At 43.9% G+C, this 15,689-nt stretch overlaps 1 protein-coding gene across 3 annotated transcripts in view; it reads left to right on the forward strand.

The window, feature by feature from the left end:
* The window catches only part of GTF3C3 (general transcription factor IIIC subunit 3), a 79,910-nt gene that overhangs the window by 32,214 nt on the left and 32,007 nt on the right, over positions 1-15,689 (forward strand). For all 3 annotated transcript variants that reach the window (XM_073600676.1, XM_073600674.1, XM_073600675.1), the window contains exons 6-8: positions 3,061-3,252; positions 4,093-4,258; positions 7,518-7,665. In XM_073600676.1, the coding sequence (XP_073456777.1) occupies positions 3,061-3,252; positions 4,093-4,258; positions 7,518-7,665 (506 nt within the window). The remainder of the gene's footprint in view (positions 1-3,060; positions 3,253-4,092; positions 4,259-7,517; positions 7,666-15,689) is intronic.

Here is a 15,689-nt window from a genome sequence, read left to right on the forward strand (position 1 = left end):
GATAAACCACATAATTGTGTAAAAGAGCTTAAGGAACTTTTTGTGGTGTGTTTTTGAGGTTGTACTGATTGCATCGAGGATCAAATGTTGAAATGTTTTTATAGAAAGTGCATTACGTTGTTAGTAAAGATCTTCTGAAAACGCAATTCAACGGCTGCAAATACGACTCTTTCTTTACTATCCCTCCTCAATGCACAAGCAACACACTTTCCTGACCGCCCCACCACCACAACACTCAATACACTATATTACCAAAAGTATTGGGACACCTGCCTTTACACGCACATGCACTTTAATGGCATCCCAGTCTTAGTCCGTAGGGTTCAATATTGAGTTGGCCCACCCTTTGCAGCTATAACAGCTTCAACTCTTCTGGGAAGGTTGTCCACAAGGGTTAAGAGTGTGTCTATGGGAGCGTTTCATCATTCTTCCAGAAGAGCATTTGTGAGGTCAGGCACTGATGTTGGACGAGAAGGCCTGGCTCGCAGTCTCTACTTTAATTCATCCTAAAGGTGTTCTACCGGGTTGAGGTCAGTGAAGGGAACTCCTAAGGCGTCAGCATACCAAGACATTTTGGACTTTGTGGGAACAGTTTGGGGAAGGCCCCTTCCTGTTCCAACATGACTGCACACCAGGGCACAAAGCAAAGTCCATAAAGACATGGATGAGCGAGTTTGGGGTGGAGGAACTTGACTGGCCTCTGCGTGTAAAGGCAGACGTCCCAATACTTTTGGTAATATAGTGTATACTGAAAATAAAAATCTGTGACACCCCAGGATGGTGCCTTCTGGTGGCAATGGACAGTCCATCTCGCGTCACATACATGTGCGTCATCCTTACATGTTCTGATATAAGGAGCAACAGGAACTCATCCTTGTACACGTGTATACATTGTTACTTTGCTCAACCTTATAGTTACTTCATCTTTGTACCACAACGATTACTCTATAACAGTATAACACAGAGTGCAATAAGGGGACACGGGGGCACACTAGAGTCACATGGGTCACTAAGTGACACGGGATGCTAAGGGGTTACAGGGGTCATGGGGGAACACTAGATGCTCAGGGTGCTCAAAGTCAAAAGATTCAGAGTGACACAAAATGTTCAGGGTGTGCTGGAATGCCAGGGGTCACGGGTGACATTGGATGCTCAGGGTGCACTGGAGTCACAGGGGTAATGGGGTGACATTATGTGCTCTGGAGTCCCAGGAGTAATGGGTCTGACACTGGATGCTCAGGGAGCACTAGAGTCACAGGAGTAATGGGGTGACAACGAATGCTCATGGGTTCTATGGAGTCACAGGGGTAATGGGGTGACAATGAATGCTCATGGTTTCTATGGAGTCACAGGGGTAATGGGGTAATACAGGATTCTTTGGGTGCACTGGAGTCACAGGGGTCACAGGTGACACTGGGTTCTCAGGGTAATGAGATGATGTTGGATGCTGAGGGTTCTCTGGTGTCACAGGGGTCACAGAGTGACACAAGTTGCTCATGGCTCACTGGAATGCCACTGGAGTTACAGGGGTAATGGGGTGATGCATGCTCATAGTGCACTGGGTTCACAGGTGACACTGGATTCTCAGGGTGCTTTGAGGTCACAGGAGTAATGGGGTGATATTGGATGCTCAGGGTGCTCTGGAGTCACAGAGTGACATTGGATTCTCTCTGTGCTTTGGAGTCACAGGGGTAATGGAGAAACGCAGGATGCTATTGGTGCACTGGAGTTGCAGGGGTCACAGCTGACACTGGATTCTCCGGGTGCTCTGGAGTCACAGGGGTCATAGAGTGTCACAGGAGGTTCAGGGTGCACTGGAGTCAGAGGTCATAGGGTAACACTGGATGCTCAGGGTGCTCTGGAGTTACAGGTGACTCTGGATGATCAGGGTGCTCTAGAGCCATAGAGGTCATAGGGTGACACTGGATGCTTGGAGTGCTCTGGAGTTACAGGTGACACTGGTTGCACAGGGTGCTCTAGAGTTACAGGGGTCATGTGGTGACGCTGGATGATCAGGGTGCTCTGGAGTTACAGGGGTCATATGGTGACACTGAATGATCAGGGTGCTCTGGAGTCATGGATCATGTGGTGACACTGGATGATCATGGTGCCCTAGAGCCACAGAAGTCATAGGGTGACACTGGATGCTTGAAGTGCTCTGGAGTTACAGGTGACACTAGATGATCCAGGTGCTCTGGAGTTACAGGGGTCATGTGGTGACACTGGATGATCAGGGTGCTCTGGAGTTACAGGGGTCATGTGGTGACTCTGGATGATCAGGGTGCTCTGGAGCCACAGAGGTAATAGGGTGACACTGGATGATCAGGGTGCTCTAGAGTTACAGAGGTCATAGGGTGACAATGGATGCTTGGAGTTCTCTGGAGTTACAGGCGACACTGGATTCTCAGGGTGCTCTAGAGTCACAGGGGTAATGGGGTGACACTGGATGATCAGGGTGCTCTAGAGTCACAGGGGTAATGGGTTGACACTGGATGATCAGGGTGCTCTAGAGTCACAGGGGTAATGGGGTGACACTGGATGATCAGGGTGCTCTAGAGTCACAGGGGTAATGGGGTGACACTGGAAGCTCAAGGTGCTCTGCAGTCACAAGGTGACACTGGAAACCCAGAAGATACTTCTGCAGGGGGCCCGGCTTAGGCATAGTGTTGCATTACTTGAACATCGAGGCACACACCGCTTCACATTTTAAAGCCGGCACCGATTAGAAGAGCTGCCCCATGAATGTCTACAAGGCTGGTGCTCCAGGTGATACTTGGATGTGGCCACACGCCGGAGAGGAGACCCGGTGCTGGAATGCAGGAGAGGAGAACGTCACAGAACTCTTGTTGGACAAATCCACTTTTATAAATAAATCTGTCATTGTACCGTAGGACATATCTCTATGAGTAGGTTCCTTCCAGACATACGTTGAATTACTTGCACTTGACGCATGAACCATGGAACTGGCTAGACAATGTCCACTCTTGAAGATCCAGTAAATTTTCATTGATGTGTTTTTGGGCTTACGTGTCAACTTTTTTTTGCTTTTTTTTTTTTTAGCGCCTCTAGCCTATGAGCCTTTCTCTACTCTGGCAATGATCTATGAGGACCAGGGGGACATGGAGAAGTCTCTGCAGTTTGAGCTGATCGCTGCCCATCTGAACCCCAGTGATACGGAAGAGTGGGTGAGACTGGCTGAGATGTCCTTGGAACAGGATAACATCAAGCAAGCCATCTTTTGCTACTCCAAAGGTAAAATAATAATGGCGGCATTGATTCATCCTTGTCCTTGTTATTTTATGTGGTTTGAAGCTATAGAAGAACTCTTAATTTTTTTTCAGCGTTCTGTCCCCCTGGGTGCAACGCTCATGTAGTACTTTGTCCCATGTTCCTACGTTCTATATAAGGCTGGGTATGAAGCTGGACAGAACGCCCAACTAATTCCCCCTCCCGGGCTATTCATTGGTAGCAAGGGGGTGGCTACATTAATAGTCAGTGCCCAGGACAAGCGGCAGCAAGAGGAATGCATGAGGGGGGGGGGCAAGCAGCCATTCCCTTGCTAACTATGTTTTCAAGTGGCTGTAGAGGGTGGGTCAACTGACAACATTGGTAGCAAGGGGATGGCAACATCAATAGTAGGTGCCCAAGACAAGTGGTGGCAATGCAAGGGGGGGAAGGGCATGCCAGCAAATGCAGCTATCTCCTTGCTAACTGCATTTTCGGATGGCTGTGGAGGGTTGTGGTGGCATGTCCAGACCCAACCATCCCTGGCCATTCAACAGTTTCAGTAGCAAGGTAACGGCTGCATTAATAGCTGGTGCCCAAGACAAGTGGTAGCAACAGGAATGCAGAGGGGGGGGGAGGGGCTTGTCAGCATTTTGAATGATAGTTTTAGTATAAATTTATACTTAATAATATGTTTTATTATATATATTTAATATATTATTTGTATATATATATATATATATATATATATATATATATATATATATATATATAAAAAATATCCCGGATTTGTGTGTGGTAACAACCATTGGATAATTTTGTTATCTAGATATTGTAATGTAGAATAATTGATGTTGTGTTTTACAGCGCTGAAGTACAACCCTACAAACGTCCGTTACTTGTGGGAACGATCGAGCCTTTATGAGCAGGTGGGAGAACACAAACTGGCCATGGATGGATACCGTCGGATCTTGAATCTGTTGTCTCCGTCCGATGGAGAACGCTTCATGCAGCTGGCAAGAGATATGGCAAAGTACGTCATTGTAACCTGTTTCTCTTTAAAAACAGAACTTCACGGATGACATATTTTGCATAATTACATTGGGCCAGCTTGGCGCGGTGTAAGTATGTACAGTATATGTGATACCTGATCACCCCATGTGTAAGTTGTAGGCCCGAGTTACTGCATTATTGGCCGTGGTCTTGGTCATGCCGTGCAACTTCCCTCTTGCAGTCAGAGAACTCCTTGCGTTTTTCTCAATGAACGCAAAGGGTCTTCTGATTGGACAAGGTGGAGAGGAGGTGTAGTGATGTCATGATCTCCACCTCATCCAAGTTACGGAGTGCTTTGCATTTTGCCAGGCTATGAACATTGAAGCATCTGCAAATACTTTACAGTAAAATCATTTTAAAACAAGTCTTCATCGCTCTCTGTAGCTGCAAGCACTGTGGAACAAATAATCCTTAAAGTTTGCAGCAGAAAAACTAAAGTAATTTGGTTTATTATCTGAACAGCTCAACTTACCTTCTCCCCCTCCCAGCAGTGACTTGGAAGCTTATCATTGCCAGTAGCCTTCCGCGCTTCTAATTAGTAATACAGCCATTCCTCCAGTGGTGTCTAGGGGGTTCCTTGAGCTGTAGCTGATTGACCTCCCATTTGGTGGTGCCTGCATAGTACCGGGACCAACTCCATGTGCCAAAGCCAGCAACATGACACCATTTACAGTGAGGGGAAAAAAAGTATTTGATCCCCTGCTAATTTTGTACGTTTGCCCACTGACAAAGAAATGATCAGTCTATAATTTTACTGGTCGGTTTATTTTAACAGCGAGAGACAGAATAACAACAAAAATATCCATAAAAACGCATTTCAAAAAAGTTATAAATTGATTTGCAATTTAATGAGTGAAATAAGTATTTGACCCCTTCGCAAAACATGACTTAGTACTTTGGTGGCAAAACCCTTGTTGGCAATCACAGAGGTCAGACGTTTCCTGTAGTTGGCCGCCAGGTTTGCACACATCTCAGGAGGGATTTTGTCCCACTCCTCTTTGCAGATCCTCTCCAAGTCATTAAGGTTTCCAGGCTGACGTTTGATGACTCGAACCTTCAGCTCCCTCCACATATTTTCTATGGGCTTTAGGCCTGGAGACTGGCTAGGCCACTCCAGGACCTTAATGTGCTTCTACTCCTTTGTTGCCTTGGCCGTGTGTTTTGGGTCATTGCCATGCTGGAAGACCCATCCGCAACCCATTTTCAATGCCCTGGCTGAGGGAAGGAGGTTCTCACCCAAGATTTGATGGTACATGGCCCCGTCCATCGTCCCTTTGACGCGGTGAATTTGTCCTGTCCTCTTAGCAGAAAAACACCCCCAAAGCATAATGTTTCTACCTCCATGTATGACGGTGGGGATGGTGTTCTTGGGGTCATAAGCAGCATTCCTCCTCCTCCTCCAAACACGGCGAGTTGAGTTGATGCCAAAGAGCTCGATTTTGGTCTCATCTGACCACAACACTTTCCCCCAGTTCTCCTCTGAATCATTCAGATGTTCATTAGCAAACTTCAGATGGTCTTGTACATGTGATTTCTTGAGCAGAGGGACCTTGCGGGTGCTGCAGGATTTCAGTCCTTCATGGCGTAGTGTGTTACCAATTGTTCTCTTGGTGACTATGGTCCCAGCTGCCTTGAGATCATTGACAAGGTTCTCCCGTGTAGTTCTGGGCTGATTCCTCACCGATCTCATGATCGTTGAAGATCCACGAGGTGAGCCCTTTCATGGAGCCCCAGACCGAGGGAGATTGACAGTTATTTTGTGTTTCTTCCATTTGCGATTAATCGCACCAACTGTTGTCACCCTCTCACCAAGCTGCTTGGAGATGGTCTTGTAGCCCATTCCAGCCTTGTGTAGGTCTACAATCTTGTCCCTGACATCCTTGGACAGCTCTTTGGTCTTGGCCATGGTGGAGAGATTGGAATCTGATTGACTGATTGATTACTTCTGTGGACAGGTGTATTTTATACAGGTAACAAGCTGAGATTAGGAGCACTCTCTAGAGTGCTCCTAATCTCAGCTTGTTACCTATATAGAAGACACCTGGGAGCCAGAAATCTTGCTGATTTCACTCATTAAAATACAAATCAATTGATAACTTTTTCTGAAATGCAATTTTCTGGATATTTTTGTTGTTATTCTGTCTCTCACTGTTATAATAAACCGACCGTTAAAATGATAGGAATATGGGAAATACCGCACCAACCGATAGAAAAAAATAAGCAGCCAACACAACAATTAGACTAATTGTTGTACAAATGGAGATATAAAGTGTAGCTCTACACTTTATATCTCCATTAAAATTATAGACTGATCGTTTCTTTGTCAGTGGGGCAAATGTACAAAATCAGCAGCGGGGTCAAATACTTTTTCCCTCACTGTATCTTATTAGCTGTGGCATTCTGAACACCAGTGTGAGGTGGCATTCCTCCTTTGAAATCCTTTTTAATAAGGGTTCTTCAAGACCTGAAAATTATTTTAGGGATATTTCTGGGGTAGGAAATTTGAGAAAGGGGTGAGGAGGAGGGAGCTGAGCTACGGAGAGAACAATCTGGTTGACTTTGAGGATGAATTGCTCCACGGTGCCTGCAGCTACAGAGGTCATTGAGGGCTTGTTTTAAAGCTTGTTTATTGTTGGTGAAGAATTTGCGAATATGCTAATGTCAACAATAAAATAAGACTAAGACTAAGAATAAGACTTTTAAATTATAGGTATTGGAATTTCCTTTCAAATTTGGCTGTTAGTGAACGTAACGAGTATGAATTTATTCGAAGTTACGAATTATCTGAAATAACGAATGCTGTATCTAAAAGAATAGAACGTAACGATCTAATAATAATAAATAACAATAATAATAAAACCTTTTTATTATTATTATTTATTATTAATTTGTTCCACTCCATTTGTTTAGATGCGGCATTCGTTATTTTGGATAATTCGTAACTTCAGATAAAACATTTTTATTCGTTACGTTCACAAACAGCCAAATTTGAAAGGAAATTCCAATATATATAATTGAACAGTTAGTTATTATTTCGAATTTTATTGATTTTATTTTTTTTCAGATTTTCAAATTTTTTCATTTTCGAATTTTTTCATTTTCGAATCTCCGAAAAAAGCAAAAAAACGAATGAAACGAAAACTAACACATTTTTTGTCAGTGCACATGTCTAGTATTAATGTATTGATCAGGTTCGATTTGATTGGGTTTGATCAGCTTGGCGCATCATTTATCCGCAGGAGTTATTATGAAACGAACGACGTCGCCTCGGCCATCGTCATCATTGAAGAAGCTTTTTCCAAACACCAGAACCTGGTTGCAATAGAAGATGTGAATATCGCTGCGGAGCTGTACATCTCCAACAACCAGTATGACAAAGCCCTGGAGGTGAGTCTGCTACGACTTTACCCTTTTCCTGCCCAGCCCCCAGCATCCCTTCAAACTCAAGGGTAGGCAACCTCGGCCCTCCAGCTGTGGTGAAACTACAGGTCTCATGAGGCATTGCAAGACCCTGACAATCACAGGCATGACTCCTAGAGACAGAGGCATGATGGGGTTTGTAGTTTCACCACAGCTGGAGGGCCGAGGTTGCCTTACCCCTGCTTTAAATGGACCTTTAAACCCAGGGGGGGACTGCCTGACCACTGTGATAGGCTGTCATGGTGGTCACATGATGGTAAACCTGTGTCAGAAGCCATGATATCAGGCCGAGACAGAAGTACAGTTAAATCACACTTGTTTAATTAATAAAAGTAAAAAGAACAAACGTAGTCAAAACATAGCCAAAGTTCAGTAACCGGGACGGATAGTCAGCCAAGCCAGAAGTCAGGGATCAATGTAGTGGAACAGCAAGCAGGAGCCAGAAGGGGTGTCAGCAAAGCAAGTCTTGAACAGGATCGCAGGAGATAGTTTTTGTGATGTTGACCAAGGCAGAGATCCTCTGGGCTGAACGGCTTAAGTAGGCAGGACTGACGAGCAGAATATCATCAACAGCTGAGTAACTGTGGAGAGAGATAGGAGCTGGCAAATAGCCGACAGCTGAGCAACCAGCTCAGAGAAGGAAGGGCTGAGCCCAGCCCTGACAGCCTGTCCCGCTGGATAGCTATCACTACTAGAGACTGGGGAGCTGTCTATGTCAGCTGGGGGTGCGCAGTGAGCGCAATCTCGGCATGGAAACCTCGGCTGCCTTTGGATTCATATATGTAGCTTGTGGGCGGATGTCTACAGTGCCTTGAAAAAGTATTCACACCCCTTGAAATTTTCCACTTTTTGTCATGTGACAACCAAAAACCTAAATGTATTTTATTGGGATTTTATTTGATAGACCAACACAAAGTGGCACATAATTGTGAAGTGGAAGGAAAATGATAAATGGTTTTCAAAATATTTTACAAATAAATATGTGAAAAGTGTGAGGGGCATTTGTATGGCGCCCCCCGGAGTCAATACTTTGTAGAACCCCCAATTGCTGCAATTACAGCTGCAAGTCTTTTTGGGGGTGTCTCTACCAGCTTTGCACATCTAGAGAGGGACATTTTTGCTCATTCTTCTTTGTAAAATATCTCAAGCTCTGTCAGATTGGATGGAGAGCGTCTGTGAACAGCAATTTTCAAGTCTTGCCACAGATTCTCAATGTGATTTAGGTCTGGACTGTGACTGGGCCATTCTAACACATGAATATGCTTTGATCTAAACCATTCCATTGTAGCTCTGGCTGTATGTTTCGGGTCGTTGTCCTGCTGGAAGGTGAACCTCCGCCCCGGTCTCAAGTCTTTTGCAGACTCTAACAGGTTTTCTTCTAAGATTGTCCTGTATTTGGCTCCATCCATCTTCCCATCAACTCTGACCAGCTTCCCTGTCCCTGCTGAAGAAAAGCATCTCCACCACATGATGCTGCCACCACCATGTTTCACAGTGGGGATGGTGTGTTCAGGGTGATGTGCAGTGTTAGTTTTCCCCACACATAGCGTTTTGCTTTTAGGCCAAAAAGTTGAATTTTGGTCTCATCTGATCAGATCACCTTCTTCCACATGTTTGCTGTGTCCTCCACATGGCTTCTCACAAACTGCAAACGGGACTTCTTATTGCTTTCTTTCACCAATGTCTTTCTTCTTGTCACTCTTCCATAAAGGCCAGATTTGTGGAGAACACGACTAATAGTTGTCCTGTGGACAGATTCTCCCACCTGAGCTGTGGATCTCTGCAGCTCCTCCAGAGTTACCATGGACCTCTTGGCTCTTCTCTGATGAATGCTCTCCTTGCCCGGCCGGTCAGTTTAGGTGGACGGCCATATCTTGGTAGGTTTGCAGTTGTGCCGTTCTCTTTCCATTTTCGGATGATGGATTGAACAGAGCTCCGTCAGATGTTCAAAACTTGGGATATCTTTTTATAACCCAACCCTGCTTTAAACTTCTGTTTGTTCACTAAGGTTCTCTAAGAAGGCTTCACAGAACAGCTGTATTTATACTGAGATTAGATTACACACGGGTGGACTCTATTTACTAATTAGGTGACTTCTGAAGGCAATTGGTTCCTCTAGATCAGGCTTTCTCAACCTTTTAACCCTAGAGGAACCCCAAAAATTATTTTCTTGTCTCGAGGAACCCTTACCAAAATCAAATCATCAAGGCTCAATAGGAACAATGCTCCTTATATTGGTGGTCAATAGAAAGAATGTCTGTTCAGAATGCCACCCTTAAAGACAGCTAAAAAAATATTTGGTGTCATGCTGCTGGCTTTGCACCATTTTTTGATGCTGAAATCTATCAGTAATTAGAAGTCAATCCTGCCCCTTGTCAGTGCAAATTAATATCAGCCGGTTCAGTCTCATCCGATGGCCTATAAAAAGGTGTCTCATTACCAAGGTGTCCCACAAGAAACATCTCATGATACGTAAAAGCAAAGATAGCTCTCAAGATCTTTGCAACCTTATTATTGCAAAACATACTGATGGCATCGGTTACAGGTGGATTTCTAAACCTCTGAATGTTCCAGTGAGCACTGTTGGGGACATAATCCGGAAGTGGAAAGAACATCATTTCACCATAAACCGGCCACGACCAGGTGCTCCTCACAAGATTTCTGACCGAGGAGCGAAAAGAAATATGAGAAGAGTTGTTCAAGAGTCAAGGACCACTTGTGGAGAGCTTCAGAAAGACCTGGAATTAGCGGGTACAACAATAAGTAATGCGCTCACCCGCCATGGCCTGTATGCACACTCACCACGCAAGACTCCATTACTGAAGAATAAGCATGTTGAAGCTCGTTTAGATTCTGCTGCACAACATTTAGACAAGCCTGCGAAATACTGAGAGATTATAGTTTGGTCAGATGAGACCAAAATGGAACTCTTTTGATGCCATAATACACACCATGTTTTGGAGGCCACATGGCACATCACTCCAAAAACACCCCCCATACCAACAGTGAGGTTTGGAGGTGGGAACATCATGGGGTGGGTGGGGCTGTTTTTTCACCATACGGTACTGGCAAACTTCATATCATTGAAGGAAGGATAAAAAGAAAAATGTACCAAGAAGACGTTCTTGATAAAAATCTGCTGCCATCTGCCAGGAGGATGAAGATGAAACGAGGGAGGACATCTCAGCAAGACAATGATCCCAAACACAAAGCCAAGGAAACTCTCCATTGGTTTCAAAGAAAGAAAAAAAAAAAGTCACTAGAATGGCCCAGCCAATCACCTGACTTGAATCCGATAGAAAATATATGGAAAGAACTAAAGTTTAGAGTTCATAGAAGAGGACCACGGGACCTTCAAGATTGGAAGACTGTTTGTGTGGAAGAATGGGGCCAAAATCACACCTGAGCAACGCGTGCGACTCGTTCCTCCATACAGGAGGTGTCTTGAAGCCGTCATTACCAACAAAGGATTTTGTACCAAGTATTCAATACATTTCAGTTATCGTGTTCAATATTTTTCCTTGTGTCCTTCTGAGACCCGAAGAAAGATGGAATCGGCTTTGATCGTAGTATTAACCCATAAGCGACGTCCCTTCCAGTCTACTCGGCAGCCAACTACACCATTTTTCAAAATCCCAAAGTATTCAAGAACGCCGATCTTGGCGTTCTGAATACTTTCAAGTGCAGAGGAGGGGTGTGGGATTTTATAGACCCCAGATCCTTCCATAAAGAGTACCTGTCATTGCCTATTACTGTCACCAGGGTAATAAAAGTGTCTAAAAAATGTTTTATCTAAAGGGACAGTGTAAAAAAAAAAAATAATGAATAAAAAAATAAGAAATGTATATATTTTTTTTAAAGTAGCCTATCCTTCCATGCTCACGTGCCAAGGCGAACGCATACGTAAGTCGCGCCCGCAAATGTAACCACTTTTCAAACCACACATGTGAGGTATCGCCATGGTCATTCGAGCGAGAGCAATAATTCTAGCGCAAGAATCACTGCAGAAGATGGCGGTGCCAGGGAGGATGGCATCCTGACCGACAAGACTCACAGCAGGAGATCACAGGAAGAGGGTGTAGGCCACTTACTTCAGCTGTCTGGGCATCTAAAGGACCAAGAAGGGCCGCACTAAGGCTCACAATATGATACCTATTACACGCACCTCTTTTTATCCCATTGTATCCCGTATATCATCTTGATTTGTGACCAACCAGTGTGGGGGGCCTCCGGGAGATACTTTGTCTTTGGCCTCTGGGGGGCGGTGTCAGGAGGTCTCCATTTGACGCCATCTTCTGCAGTGATCCTTGTGATTCCTGCTTGCATAGCTCATCGAACATTGCACCATTTTCTTATTTACCTTTTTGACAAATATTTGAATATACGTTCTCCTATCCAATACCTTCCCTGATGAAGGGCTTGAACCTGAAACGCGTCGGTACCGAAGAGTTTTTTTTTTCTTTTCGGACATTGGAGAGTAATACTATCCTAATACATTTTTGTATGCTTGCAATTAATTCACTATGTGTTCGTTTTGTTTTTGTGTTTTTGGTCTTGTCAATAAGTTAATCAATAAACTTTCTTTTATTCTTTATCAGTGGTGGTGTTGCCGTTAAAAATCCCACACAGGGGGTATTTCCTTCTTTCTACATATCAGGGATGTGGCAACTATCTACCACTTTCTGACATGGTGAAAGCATCCTTAAAATATTGCAAGGACCGCCATTTTATTCTCTAGGGTCTCTGCTAAATATATATAGATATAGATCTATATCTATATAGAGAGAGAGAGAGACAGAGAGAGATCTATATATATATATATATATATATATATATATATATATATATATATATATATATATATATATATATATATATATATATATATATATATATATATAGATCTCTCTCTTTCTCTCTCTCTCTCTCTCTCTCTCTCTCTCTCTCTATATATATATATATATATATATATATATATATATATATATATATAAAATAGAGAGAGAGATATATACAGTAGATAGATAGATCTATATATAATTATATACGGTATATACTCGAGTATAAGTCGACCTGAATTTAAGCCGAGGCACCTAATTTTGCCACAAAAAACTGGGAAAACTTATTGACTCGAGTATAAGACGAGGGTGAGAAATGCGCAGCTACTGTAAGTGGAAAAGAGGGTCAACAATGCCCATTTGCAGCCTCACTGTGCCCATTTGCAGCCTCACTGTGCCCATTTGCAGCCATAGGTCCCCCCGAACCAAACTCGGTAGTTAAGGGTTCCTAGATGCCCCCTAGCTACAGCCAAAATTTGGGGTCTCTGGACCCAAAGGGTCCCGAAATGACATTGCTGCAGATGGACACAGTTGACCGACTTTGGGGCCCCGTATCTCGGAGCCACTTAGTGCTAGGAACCCCAAATTTGGTGTGCAAACCCAGTGGAACTAGCACCACAATATATCCAAAGTGGCCCCGAGATACGGGGCCCCAAAAATCGATTCAGAAAATGTCAAGCACTTTTCTGCAGCAAAAAATGTCATTTTCCGAACTGACTTTGGGGCCCCCGTATCTCGGGGCTACTTGGTGCTAGGAACCCCAAATTTGGTGTGCAAACCCACTGGAACTAGTAGAACCTGAGGTTCCTAGCACCAAGTGGCCCCGAGATACGGGGCCCCAAAGTTAGTTCGGAAAATGTCAAGCACTTTTCTGCAGCAGAGAATGTCATTTTCCGAACCGATTTTGGGGCCCCCGTATCTCGGGGCCACTTGGTGCTAGGAACCCCAGCTTTGGATATGTTGAGATACTAATTCCAGTGGGTTTGCACACCAAATTTTTGGGGTTCCTAGCACCAGGTAGCCCCGAGATACGGGGCCCCAAAGTCGGTTCGGAAAATGACATTTTTTGCTGCAGAAAAGTGCTTGACTCGTGTATAAGCCGAGGAGGGTATTTTCAGTACAAAAAAATGTGCTGAAAAACTCGGCTTATACTCGAGTATATACGGTATATAATATTTATTCATTATTATTCATTAACTACCTCAATACCGGGCCAATTCTGACACTTCTCCTATACATGTAAAAATAGATTTTTGTTTTTTTTACTAGAAAATTACTTATAACCCCCAAACATGATAGATAGATAGATAGATAGATAGATAGATAGATAGATAGATAGATAGATAGATAGATAGATAGATAGATAGATAGATAGAAAGATAGAAAGCTTTTCATATTGGATGTCTGATTTTATTTTAGGGGTTTTTTTTGTTTTTTTTTTTTGTTTTTTTTTAGTTTTCTTTTATTAGAAAACTAAGTAGAAGGTCAGCTGGGCTGGAATTTAATACCTTTTCGGTGATGATAATATACATCATGCTCCTGCTTTCCATATTATTTTCATATTGGATTCAGTTCCATGACCCGTGCCTTTTTTTTTTTTTTTTTTTTTTTTGCTGTTGATTTGAATGCAGATAAAAGGGAACAAAAGTCCGCCTTAACATGTTACGCCCCTTGGCAACATGATCAGGAGAACCGCATTAGAGATAAGATTCATAATTCTAATACTGAGCCCTCTATGGCATGGAGGTGCATCGTAAAAAAATCATTACAGGTCACGGACCCGCTTCCTGGGTCAAGCACCCATTGCAAGAGGTGGACTATGTATTTTCACATGTATAACTGTATCGTCATTAACCTTTTTTTGCTGGAAGACCTGTTTTTGCTTGTTGTGTTTTTTTTTTTTTTTTTTTTCACCCCCTTCCTGCTCAGGCTAATTTTCAGCTTTCAGCGCTGTTGCACTTTGAGTGACGCGGTCGTGTAACGCTGTACCCATATGACATTTTTATCATTTTGTTTACACAAATAGAGCTTTCTTTTGGTGGTATTTAATCACCTCTGGGGTTTTTATTTTTTGCTGAACAAAAAGAATGAAAATTAAAAAAAAAATTAAAAAATTTTTTTTTTTCATAATTTGTTATAAAATTTTGCAAACAGGTAATTTTTCTCCTTCACTGATGGGCACTGATGAGGCTGCACTAATAGGTGGCACTGGTGGGCACTGAATAGTCAGCACTGATAGGTGGCACTGAATAGCCGGCACTGATTGGTGGCACTGAATAGCCGGCACTGATAGGTGGCACTGAATAGCCGGCACTGATAGGTGGCACTGAATAGCCGGCACTGATAGGTGGCACTGAAGGGCACTGATAGGTGGCACTGAATAGCTGGCACTGATAGGTGGCACTGAATAGCCGGCACTGATAGGTGGCACTGAATAGCCGGCACTGATAGGTGGCACTGAAGGGCACTGATAGGTGGCACTGAATAGCTGGCACTGATAGGTGGCACTGAATAGCTGGCACTGATAGGTGGCACTGAAGGGCACTGATAGGCGGAACTGATGGGCGCTGATAGGTGGCACTGATGGGCGCTGATAGGCACTTGTAGGTGACACTGACGATGAGGCACTGAAAGGTGGCACTGATTGGCACTGATAGATGGCATTCGTGGGCAATGATAGGTGGCACAGATCGGGGCCGATGTCCCTGTAACAGAAGCCGGATACCGGCTTTATTCTTTTCTCCTCACGCTGATCGTGAGGAGAAAAAAAAGCCCATGACCGGCTTCTGTTTACTTCCATGATCAGCTGTCATTTGCTGACAGCTGATCACGTGGTAAAGGGCCCGCTGTGATTGGCCCTTTACCCTGTTCGGTGATCAGCCCGAGTCCGAAGGAATTGGGTGATCACAGTGCGCGCCGGCCGTCATTCTATTGACGCCCTCCCGGCACTGGAAGCCTGCGCTGTAGCCGTCATTCGGCTGTAGCGCGGGCGGAAAGTGGTTAACCACTTCAGCCCCGGGAAGATTTGGCTGCTCAATGATCAGGCCATTTTTTTTTTTGCAATACGGCACTGTGTCGCTTTAACTGGCAATTGTGCGGTCGTGCCACGTTGTACTCAAATATAATGGACGTTCTTTTTCTCCCACAAATAGA

This window comes from Aquarana catesbeiana, linkage group LG09, assembly GCF_042186555.1.
Source record: "Aquarana catesbeiana isolate 2022-GZ linkage group LG09, ASM4218655v1, whole genome shotgun sequence".
Taxonomy (NCBI): Eukaryota; Metazoa; Chordata; class Amphibia; order Anura; family Ranidae; genus Aquarana; species Aquarana catesbeiana.